General features: G+C 56.5%; 4 protein-coding genes across 8 annotated transcripts; 2 read left to right on the top strand and 2 right to left on the bottom strand.

Moving 5' to 3' along the window:
• Positions 1 to 5,283: 5,283 nt before the first annotated feature.
• Positions 5,284 to 8,140, top strand: RTBDN (retbindin). Of its 2 annotated transcripts, none has more exons than XM_045550298.1 (5): positions 5,284 to 5,467; positions 6,388 to 6,472; positions 6,562 to 6,672; positions 7,219 to 7,315; positions 7,737 to 8,140. In XM_045550298.1, exons 1-5 carry the CDS (start codon positions 5,299 to 5,301, stop codon positions 7,962 to 7,964), a joined length of 690 nt encoding a protein of 229 aa, XP_045406254.1. In that variant the 5' UTR covers positions 5,284 to 5,298; the 3' UTR covers positions 7,965 to 8,140. The 2 variants fall into 2 exon arrangements, with proteins under 2 accessions (XP_045406254.1, XP_045406243.1); XM_045550287.1 differs by having other exon boundaries at positions 5,299 to 5,467; positions 6,406 to 6,472.
• Positions 8,141 to 8,574: 434 nt separating this feature from the next.
• Positions 8,575 to 17,686, bottom strand: RNASEH2A (ribonuclease H2 subunit A). 3 transcript variants are annotated; one of them, XM_045550210.1, is made up of 11 exons: positions 17,509 to 17,686; positions 15,305 to 15,510; positions 14,105 to 14,254; positions 13,839 to 13,910; positions 13,586 to 13,712; positions 13,396 to 13,483; positions 11,717 to 11,854; positions 11,518 to 11,605; positions 10,967 to 11,031; positions 10,707 to 10,883; positions 8,575 to 8,649 (listed from the first exon to the last, which is right to left on the bottom strand). In XM_045550210.1, exons 1-11 carry the CDS (start codon positions 17,511 to 17,513, stop codon positions 8,617 to 8,619), a joined length of 1,149 nt encoding a protein of 382 aa, XP_045406166.1. In that variant the 5' UTR covers positions 17,514 to 17,686; the 3' UTR covers positions 8,575 to 8,616. The 3 variants fall into 3 exon arrangements, with proteins under 3 accessions (XP_045406166.1, XP_045406183.1, XP_045406175.1); XM_045550227.1 differs by having other exon boundaries at positions 10,967 to 11,090; positions 17,509 to 17,677; XM_045550219.1 differs by lacking the exon at positions 8,575 to 8,649 and having other exon boundaries at positions 10,686 to 10,883; positions 10,967 to 11,090; positions 17,509 to 17,676.
• On the top strand, positions 16,971 to 20,352 carry PRDX2 (peroxiredoxin 2). 2 transcript variants are annotated; one of them, XM_045550239.1, is made up of 6 exons: positions 16,971 to 17,441; positions 17,827 to 18,012; positions 18,110 to 18,263; positions 18,863 to 18,985; positions 19,082 to 19,212; positions 20,045 to 20,352. In XM_045550239.1, exons 1-6 carry the CDS (start codon positions 17,009 to 17,011, stop codon positions 20,128 to 20,130), a joined length of 1,113 nt encoding a protein of 370 aa, XP_045406195.1. In that variant the 5' UTR covers positions 16,971 to 17,008; the 3' UTR covers positions 20,131 to 20,352. The 2 variants fall into 2 exon arrangements, with proteins under 2 accessions (XP_045406195.1, XP_045406200.1); XM_045550244.1 differs by having other exon boundaries at positions 17,358 to 17,441; positions 17,904 to 18,012.
• Positions 20,353 to 22,511: 2,159 nt separating this feature from the next.
• JUNB (JunB proto-oncogene, AP-1 transcription factor subunit) lies at positions 22,512 to 24,363 on the bottom strand. Its single transcript, XM_045550196.1, has one exon. It carries the CDS (start codon positions 24,061 to 24,063, stop codon positions 23,020 to 23,022), a length of 1,044 nt encoding a protein of 347 aa, XP_045406152.1. The 5' UTR covers positions 24,064 to 24,363; the 3' UTR covers positions 22,512 to 23,019.
• Between the last annotated feature and the right edge of the window lie 804 nt (positions 24,364 to 25,167).

Below are 25,167 nucleotides of genomic sequence, written 5' to 3'. Positions count from 1 at the left end.
CGGAGTCTGAAGTCCGCGTGGCGCTAAGCCAATGCGAGTCGACGCTGGCCCGGAGGGCGGAGACACACCTCATGCAGGCCACGCCCCTTTCCCCCCCTTTTCCCGGGGACCCGACGGCGCCGACCCTGTCTGGCTGCTGCAGGACTTGTTCTACCTTTGCCAAAGAAGCTTCCTCCCTTTTCTCAGAACCCATTCTCCTAATCCAACCCTGGGAGGGAGAGAGAATTCGGCGAGAGGCCTAAGTTCCGAGATCAGGCCATGTGGACTCTGTTTGAAAGCAAATTAGCTTTCCAACCTATGTCTGGCTCCAGCATTATCCAGACGCCTAGGAAGTCCTTCCTGCCGCCTGATCACCGTTTTTCCTGCTGCACAGACCAATACCTCTCCTCGCCCCCTCGCCCCCCCCCCCCGTCTCCAACCTCGGGAATGGTGGATTAGGGGACTTCAGAAATGCACGAGGCCCTAGGTGAGGGTTTGAATTCTCTTCTTTTCCCACGCTCCAGGCTGGGGTCGTAGCCTGAGTCTGGGAGCACTCTTGGCTTTACCTAAACTCCAGATTACCAAGCCCAAGGCTGAGCTCCAAGGAAGCTCAGAAAGGCCGGACCCCAAGCAGGCCTTGGGGCGACGCCTTCATCACTTTCCCCTCTGGGGTCAATTTGAGGACAACACCGAACCTCCATATTAACCCCTCAGAAGCGCAGCCAAAGATGCGAGTAGAGGACCCTTCTCGGCTTCAGAATCCTTCCCTCACCCCTGAGAGGTGAGAGCTCCTGACGCCTGGGTTTGTCCCCGCCTTCCCCACACTTCACAACAGTCCTCAGTGTCCCACTCCGTGCAGTGGACCCACGTCTCCTGCGCCTGCGCAGCCTCGCGACCAGCATCTTCTAAGGCTGCAAGGAGCTAAAAATCGCTCCCACCCACCTACAAGCTGGGCTGGACTTGGGGATCGCGGCGGGGAAGGGGGGAGCGTTGTAGTGGAGGGGATAGAATGAAGAGTGAGGAGGCTGTCTAGGTGCCTGTCCAATTAGGGCAGTAAAAAGAATCCTGGTGGCCAGGCAGGTGTATGGAGGGAGCGGGGCGTCCCATGCCTCGCCAAGGGGCTCCTGGGTGGTGAGGGGCGAGGCTGCCACACAAACATGTTTACTGCTGCAGCGGCGGCACTGGTGGCCCCGAGGGGCGGGAGCCCTGGGGCAATAGCTTTGCTCTGCGCCCCCTTGCCCCCAGCTTGGCCAGGCGCCAGGACGATGACTTCGGCCTCAGCCCTCTCCCCTTGGAGCGGGCCAGGCGCCCCTCAGGCTACCCTCGAGGGGGAGCGCTGGGCTGCACCCCCTTCCTCCATCAGCTCCCAGGATCGCCGGGCGGCGCCTGAGGGGCGGGGTCCCCAGCGCGGCGGGACTCGCGGCCGCCTCGTTCCTCGCGGGGAGAGTCCCGAGGCCATGAGAGGGGCGCCCCGGCCGACCCCAGCGCAAGTTCTCCCGTTCTCCCGCCTCCTGCCCAGCCCCGCCCCAGGGCGCCGACTCCATCCCCTCTACCCGCGGACCGGCTGCAGTGTACCTGCAGCCTCCGGCGGCGGATCAGGCCCGAATCATCCATGGCGGCAACGGCGGCGGCTTCGGCCCCGGAGAGGGAGGAGGGAGGCGGCGGCGGCAGCGGTGGCGGGAGGAGGGAGGATGGAGGGAGTGAGAAGCCGCGGGGACCGCGGCGGCGCCGGCGGCGGCGGCGGCGGCTGGCTGGGGGGGGGGGTGGCGGGGGCGGAGCGAAGTGGGGCGGGCCCGACGCCGTCACTGCGTCTGGGTGCCCGAGCCCGGCCTCGGCCACCGCTGTCCCCGCTGCAGGGGAGGGGGCTGGCGGGGGTGGAGCCTCCAGACTCCCCCGTGGGAGCCAAGCTACTGAGAGACCCCAATGAAGAGAGACATTCTCATGGGTAGACCCCCAACTCCAGAAACACCCCAAGGGAGACATTCTACCTGAGATACATTCCCTATGCAGACATCCCTCCAGAGACACCCCCCCCCTCAAGGAGACACATTCCCAGGGAGAAACAGTTTCAACAGCTCCAATCAAGAACCCCCACCCTGAAAATCATTCCTGAGAGAGATGATCTCTGGGAGGTGACAGTTATTCTCAAAAGCCCTCCCTCCATGGGAAGAGGCACTCTCGCAGAGAAAGATCCCATGGGTGACATTTCACATGGAGACCCCATGGAAGATACCCCCAATGAGAGACCCCTAAGAAACATATTCTCTGTGGGAAATTGTCCCCACCCACGAGACCTCCACATTGCAAGAGATACATTCTTACAGAGTGACATTTTCACTGAGGAGAGGCGCCCTCAGGAAAACATTTACATGAGTATACATGCATATTACACACACACACACACACACACACACACACACCCTGCCCCCCGCAATCAGAGCCTCCTTAGGGAACCCTGCAGCCCCTCTAGCGACCCCTCCTTCACGGTCAGGATTAAGGAGCCAGGCCAGGCCGGCTGTATTTATAGGAGTGATTAGTTGGTAGTTAGAGAGGGGGGCAGCTGAAGCGATTTTCAGCGTCCCCCCCTCGCCGCCCAGAGTTTACACAGGTAAGGCCAAAGAGACCATGCTTCCCAGAGTTGGAGAGGAGAGTGTCCGAGCCCTCCCTACTTCAAGTCTTGGCACTGGGGGACAGAGCGCAGAAGGACTTCCCAAGGGTCGCGGCCCTAAGGCCGAGGAGGGCGCGGTCACTGGGGGAGAGCGACCCCTGCTGGACGACGGGGACGGCAGAGACCGCTGGGTCTGGGTTTTCCCTGAGAGCTTGTCGCCCCATCTCTGCACCTTTGAGAGTCATCTCTATCTATGTCTCTCTATACACGTTTGTCTGCATGTTTGTGTTGCCATCTCGCTCAGTGCGTTCCTCGAACTCCTTGCGGTCCGTGGTCAGACTCCGCTCCCATAGACCGGTTTCCCGTCGACTCCGCGGGAGCTCTCCGTGGTGCTGGTCTCGTGCGCTCCTGTCCGCGGTGCTGAAATCAAAGCGCAGGGTTGGGGGCTGAGGTCAGGGGAAAGCAAAGGGTGTGGAGGGTCTAGCGGGAGGCATAGCCCAGAGTTTAAACAGATCTGACCCACAAACACCCTGGACCACCTCAAGATGCAGCAGGGGAAGGCTAAGTCCAACAGGTTTTGTTTGTTTTCACCGCCAGGACATCACTGGGTGACCACAGAGGGACCCAGAGACAGTATCTACTGATTCATTCACTTACTCACCGCTTATTGAGGAACTGTGGTATGCAGTGTAGTGTTTTGGGAATTTGTAGCACGACCAGAGAAAGAGACAGACAAAAACCCTGCCTTACCCTGAGACAGAAGGGAGACAGATTTGTGGTGCTGGTCACTTCTCACCAAATCACATATGCACACTCTACAAGCACAGCCACATGCACACCCTGCAAACACATGAACACAGACACACAAATACTCAGCAAACAGGCACACAATCACATATTCAAACACACTTTGCACACACATACTCCCCAAACACGGACCCACACATTCTGCAAATTCACACACATACAAACACATACTCAACACAGACTCACCCAAAAACCTATGTACACACTTGCAAATACTCAGCAAACACAGACACACACAAACACGTATATACATAAACTCATGCTCTGCAAACATACAAGCTCATACTTAGGAAACACATACACACATTCATCAAATGTAAACACACACAAATACATACACTCAACAACCTAAGCACACACACATAGTTCCAAAACCAAGGGATGCCTAGTTGCACATAAATTCTCACCCAACACACATACATATTATTCTCTCAACACAACACATGGACTTACACTCACATACCTACTGCAGGAATGTTTTTCTCATCTGATCCTCTCCCTAGAATGTCAGCTGTCTGAAGGCTGAGATTTCCATGTCTTGTTCACCACTGCATCCCCAGAACCTAGCACACAGTAGGTGCTCAATAAATGTTTGTTGAATGAATGGACCAATTGAGGAAATGTTCACAAGGGATGCACATTCACAGAAAATGCAGAAGGACACAGAAGCGTGCACATGCACACACACACTCTGTCTGGCACATGGCACCGCCCCTTGTTCACTCATGGTCAACACTCATGGTCAACTATCTTTAATCACTGTCTTTGCCACTGCATTTTCTCAGGGGTACCTACCCAGATCGTACATCCCACCCCACATTTATTATGACTCTCAGTTTTACTCAATTGCATACACGTAGCGTGGGACACATACAGTTCTCCTTATCCACATGTGAACACGCACACAAACACACACACCCAACCAAGAGCACGTAAACATACCCTCAAACAACACATACACATAGCCACAAAAACAAGACATACAGGTGCACCTAACACACAGGCCACACAAACACACCCTCGTGTGTACACACACACACACACACACACACACACTCCCCACACAGACACAGAGCTTAAGCCACAAGCTCAACAAACATAAGAGCAAGCACATGGATATATACACAACAGCCCCACGTCCACCAGCCTTTGGTCAGCAGGAGTGTGGGCGGGATGGTGGGAAGTCCCGCCCCTACATCAAACCACGCCCCTTTCAGCTGCCACCGTATCCTGAACTTGATCCTGAGGAGTCTCTGCAGCCCCTAGACCCCAGTTCAGCTAACAGGTGAGGGGCGGGGGGCAGGTGGGAGGCAGATGGTTTTGTCTCCGCAGATCCCAAGCTTCCCCTGTCCTGGGGCTTTTGGACCCCGGCGACAGAATCTGAGTCCTGCCATACCAAGCTTGGTCCCACAGGCCCAGCTCTGGGTGGCAATCCCTAAGCCGATTGTGGGCAGAGAGAAGGTGACCGTGAGAGGGGCCAGCAGGGATCATGAGGGAGGGAGGAGACTGGGCAGAAGAGAGAGAGGAATTACTGCACAGGAGAGGGGGATTGGAAAAGCCCGGGTGGTTCCCTTGGTTCCAAGGAAAGAAGTCCCTTGAAGACTAACAAGGTGGGAGATCCTGCTGGATGGGAGATGGGAGGGCCACCATGGTCTAAGCTAGGGGGCTGGCACCTGAGCCTGAAGGATGGAGGGACATGGGTCTGATGGGAGGAGGGCTCCTGGGTCAGAGGCAGGCCCCAGTGGCCCCCTGGGATTTGAAAGTCCTTGGCCATTGCTGCCCCACCCCTACTCTGTATGGCACTGCTTCCTGGGGATGCATCAGGAAGGTGTCACCCTGGGCTCCCAGAAAGGGACAGCTGAACCTCACTACCACACTCCAGCTGGCTCTTATCTCAGGTGGACATGGCCTGCTGGGGCCACATTCAACCCAATGGCTTGGCCTTGGCCTTGCAACTGACCATGGCATGGATCCTACTGGAGGCCTGTGGAGGAAGCCAGCCACTCCAAGCTAGGTCCTGGGGACATCATGGGCTGGTGGATGATCTGGGCACAGGCCAGCTGCACCTGGCAGGTGAGCACCCCAGACCCTGTCTAACCCCCAAGACACAGGAACCCCCGCCATAAAATGGCAATGCCCGAAATTCCTTATGAGAGGAGCTTAGTGTGGCCACCAAGGTAGGCACTCAGGGCTAGTGCTCAAGAATAATGGTTTGGCCAGGCGCGGTGGCTCACGCCTGTAATCCTAGCACTCTGGGAGGCCGAGGTGGGTGGATCGCTCGAGGTCAGGAGTTCAAGACTAGCCTCAGCAAGAGCGAGACCCCGTCTCTACTAAAAAAATAGAAAGAAATTATCTGGCCAACTAAAATATATATATATATATATATATATATATATATATATATATATATATATATATATATATATAAATTAGCCGAGCATGGTGGCGCATGCCTGTAGTCCCAGCTACTGGGAGGCTGAGGCAGTAGGATCGCTTAAGCCCAGGAGTTTGAGGTTGCTGTGAGCTAGGCTGACGCCACGGCACTCACTCTGGCCCGGGCAACACAGCGAGACTCAGTCTCAAAAAAGAAAAAAAAAGGAATAATGGTTTACAGTCAGACTGCCTGGGTTCGAATCCCAACTCTGCCACTTCGTAGTTGTGTGACTCTGGGCAAGTCACTTAACCTCTCTGGGACTCACGTGGGTCACTAAAAAGGGGAGATATAACAGACATATCTCACAGAGGCGGGAAGATTAAGCATATGAACACTTACACCACTACCAGGCACATGACAAATAATAAGCTGATTATTATAAATGATTGTTATTACTTAAAGCTGTATTTGCATCTCAAGTGAATGTCTTTACTTAAATTTTATATTTGGGAGGATGGATGTAACCAGAATCTCCCTTGTTCAGGGGACCCCCAGGCCTCGGTTCCCAAATTGTACCTGAGTATCCAAGACTCCAGCTCACAGGACTCCCTTTTGCCAGGATCTTGTTGTCCTTCAGAGATGGACAGGCCAGAGGCATCGGGCCCTGGGACCTTTCCAGAGCGCTGTGGGGCACCGAGCCCTGGGTGAGTACAGGACCGCCCCAGCGTTTTCTGGGTACTTTGCCCCAATTATGGATCCTGATCCATCTGGCCCTGTCTCTCCCAATGTCAAGGTGTGAATCCTTCCTGGGACACCTCCAACTTGTCTTTCACAGTCGCTTCCGCCTGCTACTATTGGGGATACGCCAGGCACAGCCGCTGTGCATGGAGCTCTGCGAGGCCTGGTAGGAGAGGTGGGGAACGAGGGGTGGGGCCTATTATTTGGGCGGGGCAGAGGGCGGGGCCTGTGGTTTCGCTTGGCCTTCTGCGTGAAGGGGCGTGACCTCCAATAGGGCCTCATCTAAGGGATGAGGCCTAGCATTCAGAGGCCAGGTAGAAAGGGGCAGGATCTGTTCAGACCCCAGCTTTTAAGATCTCAGTATAGGGGTGTGGCCTTTCATGGTCCGGGTTTTTTAAGGCACGGGGTCTTTTCATTGAAAAAGAGAAGCCAAAAGGGCGGGAAAATGTAAGGGGCTGGCCTGGAACAGATGGTCTGAGGTCTGCAGGGGTGAGGCCAGTTGTGACAACACCGCCCAGAGTATAGCTGGAAAGATCTGATGGCATATGGGGTGGGTGAAATCTGGAGGGACGGGGTTTGTAGGGGAGTGGTCCTAAGAGGCAGGATCTGGACCCTAGGGGAGGGCTTACATGGAACCGAGCCTTGTTGAGCCAGAGTTCCACTAGAGCGCGGCTGCAGAGCCTTTACTCACCTCTCCACACACCCTCCCCAGGTTTGCCGCCTGCGAAAATGATGTCACCTGCAGCCCGACTTGGCTCCCACTCCCAGAAAAAAGAAGCTGTGAACCCAGCTGCCGTACCTATGGGCAGGTGAGTGTGGGGTAAAGGGCGAGAGAGTCCGGACTGGCTCTCCCAAGGTCCCTGCTCTCACTTTTTCCCCTTCTGCTGTCCAACCTCCATACCAAGATATGCCCATGTGGCCTCGCAAAGGCCCACTGAGCCCAGATTTGCCCTTCTCTGCTCTGGGCCCGTCCTCAGTTCATCCTGGAGGACCCAAAGGCCCAGTTATCTTCTTCAAGGCCCCAGCCTTGATCAGGCCTTCTCCCCGCACGCAACGTCCCCCTCTCCCGTTTAGCCACCCGGGATCAAGAACAGGCGCCCTCCCCAAGGCTGTGTCCCCAACCTCAGAGGAACTCTCAGACCCTCCCTTCTGGAGGCCACGCCCCCGTCTAGAAGGCCCGTCCCCAGTGTATCTGCGCAGGCTCCACTCCTAACCCCACCTCTTTCCTAGACCTTCACTGACGGTGTGGACCTTTGTCGCTCGGTTCTGGGCCATACCCTGCCAGTGGCCGCTCCTGGCGCCCGTCACTGCCTCAACATTTCCACCTCGGCCCTGACGCATCCCAGACCCCAACAGCGGGCCCGGGAAACCACCTCCTGGCGCTCCCGTCGCTCTCCCACTTCGATCCTGGACGCTGCGGGCAGCGGGAGCGGCAGTGGAAGCGGCAGCGGCCCCTAGCGGACGTCTGCGGGAGACGCAGCCCTTCCCTGGCCCCGCCCCTCTCCTTCTCCGCTTCCTAGTTTCCAGAGTCCTGTCCCTCCTCCCTGGGGCTCCACACACTCTCCCCTCTGGGGTTATCAGAGATACGATCCAACTCTCGCTCATTTTTCCCTGTCTCCCCTGAATAAAGTCGCCAGCTAAGAGCACGTGATGTCGCTGCTTCTTGGGGAAATGGGTGAGAAGGAAAATTGCAAGAAAAGTGACAGGTGTCTCACTTCTAATCCTCAGGTTTTAGGGTTAGCGACTGATTCATACTAAAGTGTACATGACAGATGGCTCATACCACACTGGAGCATTCATCATAACTCAGAATACCCAAGTGTCAGAAATGGGGGGGGTCAGAAGAGGGGCTGGTGAGGGTATGGGGTTTGCCCTCCTACTGTGTGCCACCAGGCCTGCCAAGAAGCTGCCTGACTTGTATAGACTTCAAGACACACTTATGGCTTTCCCTTCTGAGTAAGCAGGCCCAAAGACGTCCAACATAAGGTACCCCTTTCCTTCCTTCCTCTCTCTCTTCCTCTCCTCCCATATCCCACTCCAAGACCTAACGCAAAGAACTGGACTCAGATTCAGGACTTGTTAAGCACACTGCTTTTAATCCTTCTTCTCTCTACAGGGCCCAGGAGAGTCTCAGTTCCCCCACCTGTAAAAGAGAACCAATGTCCTTTTCAGTTCTGTTCAATAGAGCAGGGTTAATGGATGCCTCCTGTGTCTCAGGCACAACATGGAGATAAACAGATCAGGCCCACCCCCTGTCCTCAGGGAAGATGGAGCTGCATAAGAAGTGCTGCACTGGGGGAGTCACAGTCTTCTCTCAGCTGCCAGAGAAAAACCCAGTTCAAAGTGCCTTTACCCAGAACAGTGACGAAGCTTCACGAATGGGTGTATCTAGGTGCTTATATGATGTTAGAAATCTATCTGCATCTTTCTATTGCTATTCTCTGTGACAGCATCTCCCCACAGTAGCAAAGATAGACTAGTAAATCCATGATTCCAGTAGTTAAAATGTGCCTATTTACCCAAAAAGGCAGCAAAAGTTCCAGGTTGGCTTGGTGGGATTCCCTCACCTCCACACCAGGAAAGTTAGGTGTTGGAACCAGCAGAGGGGTAGGAGTACCAGGAAGGGAATCAAAGATAAACAGAGATGGGGCCTGGCGAGGTGGCTCATGCTTGTAATCCTGGCACTCTGGGAGACTGAGTCTCATTCTGTTTCCCTGGATAGAGTGCAGTGGTGTCATCATAGCTCACTGCAACCTCAAACTCCTGGGCTCAAGTGATCCCCCTGCTTTGGCCTCCAGAATAGCCAGGCCTACACGGCACGTGCCACCACAACTGGCTAATTTTTCTATTTTTATTAGAAACACGGTCTCGCTCTTGCTCAGGCTGGTCTCGAACTCCTGAGCTCAAGCGATCCTCCTGCCTTGGCCTCCCAGAATGCCAGGATTACAGGCATGCGCCACTGCACCCAGCTGGCACTAGTTGTTACCTTGAACTTCAGCTAGGGCTATTGGCCAGAATGGCTAATGTGGCCACTCCTTGTGGCCTGGGCTTCCTAACAATATAGCAGCTGGCTTCTAAAGGAAGTGTCTTAAGAGAGCAAGCCAGGTTTAAGTTCTTTCACCTTTGATGACTTAACCTTGGAAGTCACAGTGTCACATCTCTGCTTTCTGTGCACTACAATGAGTCACCAAATCCAGCTCATATTCAAGGGGAGGCATTGTAGACTCCTCTTCATAGGAGGGATGTCAAATAAAATGCTTAGAAAGCATAGCACACAATTAACAGTGTAGATGATGTTATGTTCTGTATTATTGATCTTATAGACTGTGTTATTGTGACAAGGAGAAGCAGTCAAGGAAGAAAAGTGAGACAAGTATTTGAAGGATCTCCAGGCAGATGATCAAGTTGTGGAAAAGGAGAGCTTTCATGTTTGGGGAACTCCGAGCTGCCCAGGAAAGCCTGGGGTGGAGCTTGGGAAATGGGGTCTGATCATGGAAGACCTTGGACGCCAGGTGAAGACACCTGAACTTGGGGATAAGGAGTGTGAGAGCCACGGAGGGGGTTAAGCAGGGAAAGATCCATCCCACTGACACTCTTGCCTGCCTCTTGAAGACAGGACTTGGGAAAGTAAGATTGGAGGTGAGGTGCTCCCGGGAGACAGGAACCAGCAGGTAGGTGGGCAGAGAGGAATGAATTGAAGGCATTTGGAAGAATCGCCCCTCTCGGGGCTGTTCTGAGAGCAGAAGTGAATGTTTGAAACCCTCAATGAGGAGAAAAGGAGTCTCCCTCTGATGTCCAAGCTGGAGTGCAGCGATGCGATCATAGCTCACTGCAGCCTTAACTCCTGGGCTCAAGCAATCCTCCCACCTCAGCCTCTGAAGCAGCTGGGACTATACTCTTGTGCCACCATGCCTGGCTAATGTTTAAAAATTTTTTGTAGAGGACAGGGTGGGGGTCTCAGTATGTTGCCCAGCTGGTCTCGAACTCCTGGCCTCAACTGATCCTCCCGTCTCTCTAATGTGTCATATAAATATGTCACATATTTCGAAAATCAAACCAAATCAAATCACTTAACCAATGCCCACTCTGTTTAGGTTCCAAAAGGCAGTAACTGGGTCCAGGTGCAAAGCTCATCCCCACCCCACCTCTGCCACAAAGTACAGCCTCTATTTTTCGTTCTCCTTAAACACCTTTAATCACCTGCAGGGGAGGCAGGTAGAGGGAGTACAGGCTGGCTCCTAGAGGGTGGTGGCTGGCTCCAGGCCACACTCCAGAAAGTATCGGTGGGGGGCACGGGGGCAGGTTTGGGGGCCTTCGCTGAGGAAGTAGGAGGTGATCCTTCCAGTGCCCTCCTGATCCCCTGCTGAGGAGTCCTCCCTGTGAGAGAGAGCTGTCGACACTGACCACTTCCAGGGGGAGCAGCCCTCCCTCCCTCCACACAGCACTCTCAGGACACCTACCACATAACACCTTCTGCCTCCTTCTCCAGGATGGCCTGGGCCGTGCGCCAGCTGAACCGGACAAACTGCGGGAAGCCGAAGACAGGTTCCACATGTTTCCTCAACCATGCTTTTGTCTTGGGATCTGGGGTGGGATGGGCAATGGTGACAGCCCTGAGCCACGCCATAACGCCCAAGCTCCTCGCCACAGTTGTCTACGGGCTTCTCCTGAGTACTCAAGACACCTCCCACTGTCTGAGGTACCTTCCTGCCCCAGGACCTTTGCACAGGCAGGTCATGGCCACTCTTCACCTGGCCCAGAGTTCCTCAAGGTGCAGTTTGGAGAGATTGCCTCTGAGCTGAGGCCACCAGACATGAGTGAGTGCCTTTCATTCCTGCCCCCTTCCCCTTTACAAATGGACAGATGCCCACCTTGGCTTTCAGTCCCTCACTGTGACCAGAACAAGTTAGAAAACCTCAGAAGTAAGCTTAGTACTGGCCACGTCAATGTTATTACCATGATCTCTGTCTCAGGGCAGTTCCAGAGGTGGGCGGGACTGCCCGCTGCTCACCGTTGGGGTAGCCTGAGCCATAATCCGCATCAAAGTCCTGCAGTGTTTCCACAAACTGCCAGTTCCTCACAGCCTGGTCTCGGGCCACCTGTGGGCAGGATGGGCACTTGGAGTCTCCCTCCTCCGTGGCAGCCATGTCTGTCCCCTGCCCAGGGGGATGCAGGGAGCTGGCTATAGCCAGGGGGAGGAGGGGGCCAACCTTGGCACAGATGCTGGCGGCACTGACCACGGGGTAGAGGGCATCTGCTTTGGCCTTGACTGTCACCTTGATTCCAGGAAAGCATTGCTGAAGCCGCTGCTGGTATGTTTCTGGCATCCCCACGGTGTCCACAAACACCTGCCACAGGGACAAATATATTCATTCAACAAACATCTAGAAAACAACTGTGCCAATGATCCGGCCTCAAAGGCTTGGCACTTGCTACCTGGAATGCTCTTCTCACAGCTTGCGCCCAGGCTAGATCCTTCTATCAGAGGTCTCAGCTCAAAATGTCACCTCCCACAGAGGCTTTCCCTGGTCATGCTGCATCCATTCTACACTTATTGAGCACCTCCTGCACGCCAGATGCCATTCTAGGTGCTGAGGACAAGACAGCAAACACACTAGACAAAAATGACTGCCTTTGCGGGTGGAGTAGAAACCTTGGTGAGGTCACAGCCAAGAAAAAGGATAAGAAAGCAAGAATAGGGTGGAATTGGGAGGGGTTCTAATTTTATTTCATTTTATTTATTAAGAGACAGGGTCTCTGTCTGTCACCCAGGCTGGAGTGCAGTCGTGTGATCACAGTTCAGTATAATCTCAAACTCCCGGGCTCACGTGATCCTCCCGCCTCAGCCTCCTGAGTAGCTGGGACTACAGGTGTGAGCCACAGTGCCTGGCTGCTTATCATAAACAGTGCTAAGAAAGGTTCAGGGAAGGGTCTCTCTGAGGTGGTGACATTTGAATAAAAGCTTGAAAGAGGTGAGCAAACGAACCATATGGAGGAGAGCTGGGATAGGGTGCTCCATGCAGGGGGAACAGCCAGTGCAAAGCCCCAGAGTGGGGACCACATTGACAGTGCTGGACAGAAGTACAAAAGCCCGAGGCTGGAGCAGAGAAATGAGGTCAAGGAACTGCTGGGGACAAGTGGTCTCTTTACAACAGTTATTGTTTTCAGAAATCACCTTTTCACTTACCAGCAAGGTGGAGGCCCTTGTCTGTCTGCTCCAGTTACTATGTCACCAACTCTGCATTCCAAGCCTGGGCCTCAGCCACCTCCTCAACAAGGCCTCCCCTGCAGCAATCCTATCTCAAGTTTATGTCCCCCCTCTTCTCTCAATACATCCTGTTCTTTGCCTCTGAGCACTGGATGCAACACCGATTTATGTTTTCCTCTGGTAATTTAATCTCATTCTCACCCAACTGACTATGAATCTTCCTGATTTAATTTCCACTGTGAAAATCTGCCGTGATTGGAAAACTAAATGTCAAGATTTACATTTCAAAAAGACGACTGTCTGCTGATGAGTGGGGAGCAGATTGAGAGGAGGGGACTGGCGGTGGGGGACAAGACAGGAAGCTGAGCAGGCATCCAGGGAGGGGCAGGGGGGTGCCCTGGACTAGGACAAAGGCTGTGGTCAGGTGGACAGATGAGATATTTGTTCAGGACACTGAGCCTTTAGAATAAGGGCAGAGATTAGATGGAGATGGGGCTGAGGGCTCTACCATAGTCCTGGGTGGGCCTCATATTCAGGACGAGAACAAGACTAGGAAATCAACAGCAGCAATGACTATCCCTGAGGCACTCCAGAGGTATCTGAGTCTAAATCTGCTCACTACATTTTTTGGACATTTTATCCTGAGATGATCAAATGGGGGCAACCCAACAGTTAGTTCACCTGGGAGATTTTCACGCCCTGGTCCAATGCATACTGTATCAGCCCCGTGGCTGTATCATGGGACAGAGAGTTCAGGTTGTATTTGACCCTGTGGTGGGGAACAGAGCCCAGTTAACCCCATGCTAGGCACAGAGCCTAGACCAGGCCATGCTGGTTTCCCCTCTCCCCAGCCCCTCCGGGGACCCCTCACCGCCCAAGCATGCTGGTAGAGATGAGGTTTGGAGACAGCACATCCAGTGCCCAGCCCACAAAGTCCCCGTCCTCCTCCATTTTCGCAAAAAGCCTGTCCCGCTCGCTCTCCGACAGGGTCTTTGAGTCTGGGAGAGGGTTGGGAGGGAAGGGGTGCAGCTAGTTCTCCCAACTCCTGCCCTTCCCCCTCCAGTTCTCACCCGCCCATGCACATGCCCAGGAACCCCTTCCCCAGATGTACATCCAGTGCTCACCTGCCACTTTCAGGGCCTCCAGATCTGCCAGGCGGGACAGGGGGCAGTAACAGATGGCGTAGACCATTGGGCCTGGAAAGGAGGGGAGTCAAACTTCCGGGGATGGGAGTTTAACCAGTAAGCTCATAAAAGGGGCCATCCCTGATGCCATGGCCATCACCACTAACACCCCCTTCCCCGGGTCAGGTGCAATCCTGCCTCTCGCACCAGTGCAACTTGCACCCCTCCTTACCACGCCCCACCCCCTCCCCGGCCCGGGGGCGCACCCAGCACCGGGCCCCGGCCCGCTTCATCGACGCCCACGACGCAAGGCTCCTTGCGGCACACCGCAGGCACAGGCGAGCTCAGGCGACACCGGCCTGTATTGTCTCTCTCCAGCTCGCCGAGATCCATACGGCCTCCGCCGCCGCCACCAGCTGCAAGAACAAGGGCTGCCGGATCAGGTCCCCAGGCGCGTTTTCCGCGGGCCCCGCGGCGGCGCCCGATCCCAACCAATCATTGGGCAGGACACGCCCCGACGATCCCGCCGCCCTTGTCGTTTGCGCCGCGGGCGCCGGCGCTGGCTACCGCGCGGCCTCTTGGGACTTGTAGTCTGCGAGGGCTGACTCTGCGGAACCGGGTGGGTGGGGTCGCTCTGCAAGCTCCACCCCAGGGTCTCTAGGGCCCCGCCCACTAAGGCTGGTGGGACGAGAGGGTATTTAACGGGAAAGTGAGGCTTAGCCTCAAAGATCCAGCTCTAGGGGGAGCCTAGAAGGTCAAATATCACTGCCCTCCCAGAACACTGGTCTCCGCATCACTGGGTCCCCGTTCGCCACCTGGATTTCGGGCCCTTTACTCGCGGTCCCTGCCCCTCCACACATTCTAAGCCCCCTGGTCTAGGTATCCCCGCTTCCACTGGGCTCAGGCCCCCAACTCCCTCCCTGATCGCTCCTTCGAACCCCCCAACCTCACCAGGATCACTGCTTCCTACCCTCTCTTTCATTCGGGCCAAGCCTCCCCCACCCCCAAAGGTCTTCACCCACCACGCAGCTCATTCCTGTCATCTCAGGTTTCGTGTCCCCATCCCCACCTGTTCTCCCACTGTCCCCTATCTTCCTGATGCTCACGCCACCGAGGCCCTTCCACTACTCTGACCGCCCCTCTCCTATTCCCTGGATTCATAGGGGCTCAAGTTTTCTGTCTTTGGGTTCCAGCCCCTCACCAGACTCATGCCCCCTTCCTCAGGGTCCCAGTTCATCTATCTCCCCTTCTTCCTCCCTCCTCCCTTCTTTTCTTCCTTTATCCCCAGATATCAGAGGGGCTCACGACTCCTGACTCAGTTTTCCTCCCAACACCAGCTTCAAGTCCTAGACTTAGAGTCCCAGTTCTCCCTTTCCCATACTCACCTCATACCCATCCCCACCCCTTGGCCCCCCCCCGGACCTGCCAGCCTGTCCCTGCCCCGCCTACTCTGCACCCTCTCTCACTTGGGCTCAGGGCCTCCAGTCGCAGTCGATTGGCTTGCAGGATGGACAATCTCGTTGCAAACAGGGCCGTATCTGGACCAGGTTCTCGTGGTCCATGAACACCGGACCCGGCGCTGTGCCCAGCACCTCGCGGCTGCGCTCCTGCTTGCCCAGGTGGCAGAGACAGCGCCACTTTCCCCACGGGCCAAGGATGGAGTCCTCCACTTCTAGAAATAGAGAGCCTAGATGAAGATCCACGTGGAGGGGACCCTACCTCGCATCCCTTCCTCTAAGGAAGGGAAAAAGACAAAGTTCCTAACAAATAAATGCAACTCATATTGGCTGAACTTTGCCTCTGTGCCAAGCACACAGCCATAAATTATCCCATTTAATCTTTCCCTTAGTCTCAGGTGGGGAAACAGATCTAGAGAAAGCAAGCTACCCTTCCACGATCACATATCTGCTGCGTGGCCCAGAGGGACTACAAACTGACACTTCTAATCTATGCCAGCCTGCCCAGTTGGGAGTGGGGTACAACATCCTCCGTGCCCGCCATCCGAAGTAGTCTCCTGTCTTCAGGGGCGTGGTCATGGGCCTATCCAGCCGGCACAGTGCCATCTGACCAGCAGGGCTGTCAGGTGGTAAATTAAATGACATCATTAACATAATGAAGGTACTTAAATCCCCTGGCACTGTGCTAGCATGTAGAACAAAAGCAATTATTAGCATCACTTTTAAAGCAGCTACAACTTATTGAGCGCTTATTGGAGGCCCTTTCCAGCGCCCTGTTGAATCTTTCCTATTTTCCTATGGGACAAGTCTTATCCTAACTCCGTGGTCCTCATAAACCCCTGACACCTCACACCCTACTTCCTCAGGTGTCTGCCACACCTCACTGGTTTTATTCCATTCCTCCGTCAAGCCTTTTCGCCTTGGCACTTGCTGTTCCCTCTCCCTGGACACTGTTTCCCCAGATCTTTTCTATTTTTATTTTTTATTTTATTTTATTTTTTGAGACAGAGTCTCACTTTGTTTCCCAGGCTAGAGTGAGTGCCGTGGCGTCAGCCTAGCTCACAGCAACCTCACACTCCTGGGCTTAAGCGATCCTACTGCCTCAGCCTCCCGAGTAGCTGGGACTACAGGCATGTGCCACCATGCCCGGCTAATTTTTTTTTGCTATATATATTTTTAGTTGGCCAGATAATTTCTTTCTATTTTTAGTAGAGACGGGGTCTCACTCAGGCTGGTCTCGAACTCCTGACCTCGAGCGATCCACCCGCCTCGGCCTCCCAGAGTGCTAGGATTACAGGCGTGAGCCACCGCGCCCGGCCTCCCCAGATCTTTTCATTTGGGCATTTTGGTTGTCATTCCTGCTGCACCGGTTACCTATCTTCTTCGGCCTGGCCTCTCCCACTTTGCAAGCTCACCAGTCCCCTTCTTGCACCTGTCCATGAGTTTATGGATGTGTCCCCTTCGGTGTTTATTGCCTGCCCACGCCACCTCTTCCCCTGTGAGCAGCTTGAAGGCAGAGTCTTTTTCAATTTATAGATGAGTAATAAATTGAGCCTAAGAGAAAAATAACTAGCCCAAGGAGATGCCACCCAGTGCGGAGCTGGGCGGAGATTTGAAGTCCCCCTAGAGGAGGTTCTGGTTCCAGCTTGCTGGCGAAGTACGGCACCGAGGCACCTTCCAGCACCATCCCCGCCATTTGCAGTTACCCTTTTGATGCTGCTGCCCCAGCTGCTCCCAGGTGTCACCTTCGCTCCGCTGGCCGAAGTACTGGTAGTCCGTGGAGACCTGGGCAGGGGTCGCCAGCAGCAGGAGCAGCAAAGGGAGCAGCAGCCCTGCCGCCTGGCTCCGGGCCATGCCCGACTCCAACTGCCCCCAACGCGCTCCAGGGCAAAGTCGCGCGAGGAGTCTGGGGCGCCCGTGCAACCCAACCTCCCCGGGCCGGTGCAGTGGTCGCGGCCCGCAGCTGCGTCTCCCCCCGCCGCCCGCAGACTCATGGACCCGGCCGCTCCGCTTCCCCTCCCCCCCGCGCCCTGCGCGTCTTGGTTCCGGCCGCGCATAAAAGCCTGGGCGGCCCAGGGCGCATTTGGCGCTGAGAACGCAGCTCCACGCGTCTGGTCGTCCTTGCGTCAGGCCTCTACCCACGCAGGTATGGATACCCCCAGTGCACTTGGCTGAGGAGACCTCCCTTCGAGCAGTTCCAGCCCTATCCTGACCTCATCGCTGGCTGCCTTTGTTTTCCATCCGCCGTAGTGGCCTCCTTTGTCCTTGAGGGGGAAACCGAGGCCAGCGCCTTGGCGCACAGGCCGGATCGCCGGGCTCCCAGCCCCCTGCTCGCCGGGGCCCTCGCTCTCCTTCTGGACTGGGGGCTTGCGCCACCACGCTTCAGCTGGCTCACTAATGGGATGCTGGTGGCAGAGGCTGGGTCACTTGTGCTCTGTGCAGGAGGGCGGGTCTCGCGGGCCGCGCAGACCTGATACCGGGGAGGGTGAGGGTTAGTGTTATCTCCTCCGCCATTCTGACTCAATAACCAGGCCCACTACGCAGCGTGACCTTGGGAAGGGAGAACAAAAGGTCTTTTCTCCGCTCACTGACCGGGCGGGGGTCTCAGCTTTCAGTTATGATCTGCAAAGTGCAAATCGGCAAGCCCGCCCCTGACTTTAAAGCCACTGCCGTGGTGGATGGCGCCTTTAAGGAGGTGAAGCTTTCGGACTACAAAGGTGAGGGCTGCCTGGATGGGGTCCAGGTGAGGGCGGGTCCCACGCGTAAGAGGGGCTGGCTGGGTCCTACGTACTGCTCCATTCCCCTCCTTCCCAGGGAAGTACGTGGTCCTCTTTTTCTACCCGCTGGACTTCACTTTTGTGTGCCCCACGGAGATCATCGCTTTCAGCGATCACGCTGAGGACTTCCACAAGCTGGGCTGCGAAGTGCTGGGGGTCTCTGTGGACTCTCAGTTCACCCACCTGGCTTGGTATGACGAGGGACCAAGGAGGGAGGGAAGTAGGGAAGGAGCAGCTAAGTCTTCACCATAGGGTCTGAGCTGTGTGGCATCAGTGGCCAGCCACTGCTCCACCTATGGGCCTCCCTCCTTCATCTTGAAAATAATGGAAATATTGACACCCAAGTCCCAACGATGATGATAGTAATTAGCATTTGGTTAACTATGTTGCTTGGCGCATAGAGTTGCAATTGCTATATCTTACTAGTTCTCAGGAGGGAGGCTGTGTCACCCTATTTCACAAAGGCAGAAACTCTAGTTCGTGGTCATGAAGGGTTGGGCCCCAGGATGCGGTTAGAGGAGGATGGGGACTCTAACGCAGCCTCCTTCTAAGTGATGCTGGTAGTCACCAGCACATGTGAAGCCACTTAGCTGGAGCATTAGCTCTCAAGATTAGCCTTCCCAGCTGTGGGGAAACAGCCCTTGCACTCACCCCAGGGTGGGGCTCCCAGAGCCCTACTAGAAAGCACCTATCTCTTGCCTCCAGTCCTTATCATACTCAGGCCTGCAGGGGGAAAACCCTGCTGTGCCAGGCATCTCTGAAGTCTCAACCCAGTCTCCCCCACCACCAGGATTAACACCCCCCGGAAGGAGGGAGGCCTGGGCCCCCTGAACATCCCCCTGCTTGCTGATGTGTCTAGAAGCTTGTCTCACGACTATGGCGTGCTGAAAGACGATGAAGGCATTGCCTACAGGTACTATGGGGCCCCCCCAGCCCTGTGGCTGGCAGTGGGTGGTTGGTGGTCCCTTCCCTGGCTCCCAGCTCCTCATGCGAACACTGATGTCTTCAGGGGCCTCTTTATTATCGACGGCAAGGGTGTCCTTCGCCAGATCACTATTAACGATCTGCCTGTGGGGCGCTCTGTGGACGAGGCTCTGCGGCTGGTCCAGGCCTTCCAATACACCGACGAGCACGGGGAAGGTGAGCAGATACACACGTTCATGGGGGTTCACACAGATACACACTCAGCCCCTCTGTTGCTTATGGGGACATTCACTGCCTTCCCTACTACCCGGGATGGATGTTAGGGCCCCAAGGAAGACTCAGCTCAGAGTCTTGTCTGCAGGAAGTTTCTGGTCTGGTGGAGGAAATACACCAACGCAAGGGTTGGGGAGCTGGGAGGTAATAAGAGATCCACAGAAGGTAGCTGAGATGTCATGTCCCAAGTCAGGCTTGAATAATATTAGTTGGATCGGGATCTGTTCTCATGTGGGGGAGAGAGCCTAACCATGCTCTCAAGTCCAGCAGGGCTGGGGTTGAGGGAGAAAAGTAGGATTAAAGGATCCAAAAACAAATTGAAAGACGGTGGAGCACAGTGGCTCATACCTGTAGTCTCAGCACTTTGGGAGGCCAAGGTGGGAGGATCATTTGAGGCCAGGAGTTCAAGTCCAGCCTGGACAATATAGGGAGACCCCATTTCTACAAAAAATAAGAAAAATTAGCTGGGCATGGTGGCGTGAACCTGTAGTCCCAGCTACTCAGGAGGCTGAGGCAGGAGGATGGCTTGAGCCCAGGACGTTGAGGTTGCAGTGAGCTATGATGACACCACTGCACAGTAGCCCAGGCAAAAAAGAGAGATCCTGTCTCAAAAAAAAAAAAAAAAAGGAATACTACGGCTAGGCTTAGCAGTTTCTCTCAATATGCAAATTCTTGGGCCTGGACCACTTGCTCCCAGCTTTCTCTTCTGCAACTCAGGCTCCTGTGTTCCCTCTGTTCATCCCCTCGCCTTGACTTTGGGGCTGTCTTCCCACAGTCTGTCCCGCTGGCTGGAAGCCTGGCAGCGACACAATCAAGCCCAACGTGGATGACAGCAAGGAGTACTTCTCCAAACACAACTAGGCTGGTAGATGGATAGTGACCTTGTGCTGTTGGCCCCCACGTGTGCCCCTACCTGGATGCCCTGTGATGACCCAGGAAAGGCTAAACCTGCCCCTCTAAACTCCACAATCCCTGGAGGGCTAGACCAAGGTCTTCTTATGCCCCTACATGGCACCTGGTGAATAATGACCCCACCCATCCTGGCACAGACCTAGAGGTAACCAATAAAGCATTGGGGACAGATGTTAGTCTGTGTCTGCGCGCTCTGTTCTGGCATCCTCCCCCTACTCCCAGCTCTGACCTGGGAAACTGACCCTGTAGTTACATATCTTCGCCACAAGGTGGTGGCCTTGCCCCATGCTCCCTGCTTATTCTCATGCCTGAGCGAGGTTTCCAAGGAAGGTGTGCTGTTTGCCCCTTGCAGAGAGCAAGTCCCAGGATGCCCTACATCTTGCCATCAGCCAGCCTGGGTTCAAATGCCATTTAAGAGCTGTGATCATCCATGGATCTCTGCAACGGTAAAATGGGAATGGACTACAAAGCCCAGATCACCACGCAAGTTAAAGGAGATTAAAGTGTGTGAGGTTCAGGGCTCAGCCCCTATGTAGGGCCCCAGTTACTAGGATGGCTCCCTGGGGCTGGAAGGAAGCCAGCTGAGTCCAGTGTTACAGGGAAGAGGGTGGATACCCACCCCTAAGAGCAGGACCAAGACTGTGTCTGAGCTATGTGCATAGTCCCTGTTGTGAGCACTGCCCCACGGCAGGCTGGAAGGGCCACCTGTCTGCCCCTGGGGTGGAAGGGTGAGGGTTAGATTAGGAGGCAGGTGTCCAGAGTATGGTAGGGTTCCCAGGGGTGCAGTTTGATACTGTATCTGTCCAGGCAAGTGGCTTTGCCACTCTGAATCCTATTTCTTTCCCCAGACAGGGCTCCTATGCTCATTTAATCCACAGACCCCTTATTAATACTCCTACCCCGCCTAATACCCCCTAACCTCACTCACCTCCCTTGGAATTTAATGTATAATACTCCTCCCCGAGGCCTCTGCGTGGTCTCTGGTGACCTCATCCACTCTGTTGTGGTTCAGTCCGTTTCCAGGCACACTGGCTTCTTGCTGCTTTTTCCCAGGTAGATCTTGTTCTGGCCACAGGAACTCTGCATGTGCCGTTCCCTCCAGCCAGAACGAGGTTACCAGGATTTTCTTAGGGCCTCGTTCCTTCAAGTGTGTTGAAAACTAAGTGGCCTCCATTGCAGATGTACACCCCCACTCCACTCTGCAAGGCAGCCTGCCCCCTGGCCCCATCACTACCACCTCCACTTGTTTTTTCTCTCGCTGGCATTAATCACCACCACCTCCGAAGAATCACGTTTGTTGTTTAATGTGTCTGAGCTGGTCCAGGCTGTGTCTCCAGGGCCTGGTGGTTCAGTATTTTATAAATGAATTGATGAAGTGTCTGTTCTACCCACCGCCGTAGCCTGGCATCTCCGCCTGTTTTTCTCAGCTGCTCTGAGGGCTTCCAGCTCCCAGGCCTGCCAGACCCCAAGGGGCGCGCCAGCAGCCCCCACCCCACCCCCACTCCCACGCGTCCCAGCTTTGGGGGAGAGAGCCCAGCACGAGGGTGGTGGCGGCGCCCAGCGGCCCAAGCAGCTGCCCCAGCAGGACCAGACCTGGCAGTCGCCCCGCTCTCGGCCTGGCACCCGGGAGGGGAAACTTGGCAGGCGGGCGCCGCCCTTCCTGGCGGGGGTTGGGGGAATGGGGTTGTCGGCAACGACGCGGAGGCAGCAGCCACCCTCCTCCCGGGCCGGGTCAGACGGAGGGGGCGTGGGCGCGGCGGGGCCCTGGCGCCAGCCTGTTGGGGCAGGCATGGGGGTGGCTCCCGGGGCCCAGGAGCGCGGCCCGCCCACCTTGGGCGCTCTGGACCCAGGCCTGGGGCTTTCCGGGCCCAGGCAGCCGCCTGCCCGGGAAAATCCCAACCCCCTTCCCGGCGCCGTGGCCCTGCCCGGCAGAGCGGGGGAGGGGATTCCCGGAATCTGCCCAGAGACCGCAGCCGCGTCACTGGGCAGAATCGGCCCATATATGGGCAGCGCTTCCGCGGCGTCAGCGGGGAAAGCCCCTGCGCGCGCGGCGGGGCGGGGTCGCGCCTGCGCACTCGCGTCTCGCCCAGGGCATCCTGCCCCCGGGTTACTGGGCGGCTGGACCAGGTACCCCGCGGGGACCTTCCAACCCGGGAGACCAGGAGACACCGGAAGGGTTGGAATCCCGGGCTGGGACCACGAGATGCCTAGACAGAGCTGGCGAGGGTGGGGGACACGTACACGGGGGAGCCACCAACAGCAGTGAGGTGGGGGTAGCCTGAGGCTCTCCTCCCTCCGCCCTCCGGGCTTGGAAAAAAAGACAACAGAAATTAATAAAGAACCATTTTTTTTTTACTTAAATAGATTCAATAAAAAGTCAGAACAACAAACACACACACACACAAACACATCTTAAAATAAACTCTTTAGAGACCAAGTGCGTGTTTCTTCTCCACAGTACGATGCAGAGGGGGGAGGGCAGGGGGCGGGGATCCCCTCCCCAGTGTCCCCGCGGGCTTGAGTACCAGGGCGGCGGGGCCAGCTCCGCCGCGATCGCCCCCTCCTCCCCTCCCTGTTAAATACACAAATATATTATATTCAATATGAATCTAGTCTGTTTCCAGCAGAAAAAAAAAAACATACAAAAAAACGTGGGACGGGGGACTTGTAAACGTCGAGGTGGAAGGACTGGGCGCAGAGCTGGCGGGCCGGAGTCCAGTGTGGTTTGCGGCGCCCTCAGGCCCCAGGGCGGGTGCCCACCACCTGCCCCCTCGCTCCCAGTGGGAGGAGTGCGCCCAGCCGTCCAGGCTGGGGATGTCCGTAAGGGGGGGTAGGCGCTCAGAAGGCATGTCCCTTGACCCCGAGCAGCAGCTGGCAGCCGTTGCTGACGTGGGTCATGACCTTCTGTTTGAGCTGAGCCACCTGCTCCCGGAGGAGGCCGGCAGTACTCGACAGCCCGGCGTTCTCGGCCTTGAGTGTCTTCACCTTGTCCTCCAGGCGCGCGATGCGTTCCAGCTTCCGCTTCCGGCACTTAGTGGCCGCCAGCCGGTTCCGCAGCCGTTTGCGCTCCACTTTGATGCGCTCTTGGTCTTCCATGTTGATAGGGGACACGGGCGGCGTGGCGTCGCGACTGCGCGCCTCTGGCACCGTCTGCGGTTCCTCCTTGAAGGTGGAGGCGCTGCGGCCCAAGCCTAGCTGGGCCGGGTGGCCCCCGGCGAAGGGCGGCGCGTGCGGGAGGTAGCTGATGGTGGCCGTCGGGTATGAGCTCCCGGTCCCGACGGCAGCTCCGGCGCCTCCGGAGGACGCAGAGGCTGAGGAGTAGCTGCTGAGGTTGGTGTAGACGGGAGGCGGCTCCGGGCCGGCGTAGACGCCCCCGGGCCCGGCCGAGGGTCCCCCGCTGGCGCCCAGGGACACGTTGGGGGGTGTCACGTGGTTCATCTTGTGCAGGTCGTCCAGAGCTTTGACAAAGCCGTCAGCAAAGCCCTCCTGCTCCTCGGTGACGCCGCCCCCTGCGCCCCCTGCACCTCCGCCGCTGCCACCCCCGCGGGGGTAAAAGTACTGTCCCGGGGGTGTGGGCGTCGTCGTGATCACGCCGTTGCTGTTGGGGACGATCAGGCGCTCCAGCTCCGATGAGGCGAGCTTGAGAGACGCGCCGGTGTCTGATCCCTGACCGGAAAAGTAGCTGCCGCCACCGCTGCCCTCCGGGCCGGGGCCCCGCGCCCCGGGCGCCTTGAGACTCCGGTAGGGGTCGGCCAGGTTGAGCGCCAGGCTGGGTTTCAGGAGTTTGTAGTCGTGTAGAGAGAGGCCGCCAGGGGCCCGGCCGTATCCCGCCGCTGGGTATGAGTCGTCGTGGTAGAAGGGCTGTTCCATTTTAGTGCACATCCGGGCGGCCCAGGCGGTCTGGGGAGGGTCCCTGCGAGGCCGCCCCGGGCCTCGCTGCGGCGAGCGGCGCGCTGTCCGCGGCTGTGGCGGGACTGGGTGTCTGGTCGCGCGTTCCCGGGGGCTGGCACCGGCTGGGAGCAGCCAGCCGGCAGCTGTGCGCGAAGGATGTGTCCGGCTTCCTAAGCCCCTCTCGCCCTCTCTGGAGCGCTCGCTTTCTCGGCGTCGCTTCCTCCCGCTCCCCACTCCCAGCTGGCTCCGATGCTGGCCTGGCCGCCCTCAAGGTCCCTGCCGCTCAGCCGGAGCCACACGCTTTTATACGGCGCTTGTCAGCTGCGGAAGTGCGCTCCGATTGGCCGTCGCCGGAGCCTGGCCCCCGCACCCCCCTCCTCGAGCGTGGGGAAGGGGAGGAGGCGGCTCGCGTCACTGTCAGGAAGCGCGTGTCCTTGTAAACAGCGGCCACGGGCCCAGTAGCTCGGCAGGGCTGCAGGGGGAGGGGCACTAGAGACCCCGGGGTACGCGTGGAAGGAGGTTCTGGGGGTCCCGAGGCACAAGAGTTAGGGGTTTCGGGGAGGGTGATGAGTTCCCTAGAGTACACTAGGATGAATGCCAGGACCTGGTTCAGAGCAAGCGAGGAAACGATCCCAGGGTGTCCACGGAAGAACCTGAGGACCCTGAGTATGCGAGAGGGGTAGACGGGCTGACAATACACTGGAAGACCCCAAAAAGCAGGAAATAGATTCTTAAGCAGGGTAAACCGGGAGGGGGTGAGGAGACACCTGACCCAGGAATTGACTGGGGGTCCCGGGCACACGGGGGTTGAGGGACCAGAATTTTCAAAGGAGGGAGGAGGGGAGAGATCAAAAGGGTTCAGGGGCGGGGCTACAGGATCCATTATGCAAGAAATAAATAGGGTCCCAGAGTCCATGGGAAGAAGGAATTGGGGAGATCTAGATATGCAGAAAGTACGTGTTCTGGGGTGCATTGATCACATTAAATATGTGGGGTAGATGGGGACATATGTTAGAGGTTGGGGATCACTAGGGTCATCTGCGAAGCCCAGATGGAGAGTTAGAGGGGGGTCGGAACACACTTTCAGAGCTGAGG

This window comes from Lemur catta, chromosome 1 (genome assembly GCF_020740605.2).
Source record: "Lemur catta isolate mLemCat1 chromosome 1, mLemCat1.pri, whole genome shotgun sequence".
Taxonomy (NCBI): Eukaryota; Metazoa; Chordata; class Mammalia; order Primates; family Lemuridae; genus Lemur; species Lemur catta.
The sequence above is the reverse complement of the archived record's forward strand: the minus strand, read 5'-3'. Positions and strand labels throughout refer to the sequence as shown.

Excerpts from the sequence above, each read along its gene's own strand:
- RTBDN (XM_045550298.1), top strand. The coding sequence starts at position 5,299 with ATGGCCTGCTGGGGCCACATTCAACCCAATGGCTTGGCCTTGGCCTTG. Across the intron at positions 6,473-6,561 it reads TGTGGGGCACCGAGCCCTGG|GTGTGAATCCTTCCTGGGAC; the intron begins GTGAGTACAGGA and ends CCCAATGTCAAG. Across the intron at positions 6,673-7,218 it reads ATGGAGCTCTGCGAGGCCTG|GTTTGCCGCCTGCGAAAATG; the intron begins GTAGGAGAGGTG and ends CACCCTCCCCAG.
- PRDX2 (XM_045550239.1), top strand. The coding sequence starts at position 17,009 with ATGCTGCTGCCCCAGCTGCTCCCAGGTGTCACCTTCGCTCCGCTGGCC. Across the intron at positions 18,013-18,109 it reads GAAGCTTTCGGACTACAAAG|GGAAGTACGTGGTCCTCTTT; the intron begins GTGAGGGCTGCC and ends CCTCCTTCCCAG. Across the intron at positions 18,986-19,081 it reads GATGAAGGCATTGCCTACAG|GGGCCTCTTTATTATCGACG; the intron begins GTACTATGGGGC and ends TGATGTCTTCAG.
- RNASEH2A (XM_045550210.1), bottom strand. Across the intron at positions 13,911-14,104 it reads GGGCCGGGGCCCGGTGCTGG|GCCCAATGGTCTACGCCATC; the intron begins GTGCGCCCCCGG and ends CCTCCTTTCCAG. Across the intron at positions 8,650-10,706 it reads TCTACCTGCCTCCCCTGCAG|GTGGGGGAACTGAGACTCTC; the intron begins GTGATTAAAGGT and ends TCTCTTTTACAG.
- JUNB (XM_045550196.1), bottom strand. The coding sequence starts at position 24,063 with ATGTGCACTAAAATGGAACAGCCCTTCTACCACGACGACTCATACCCA.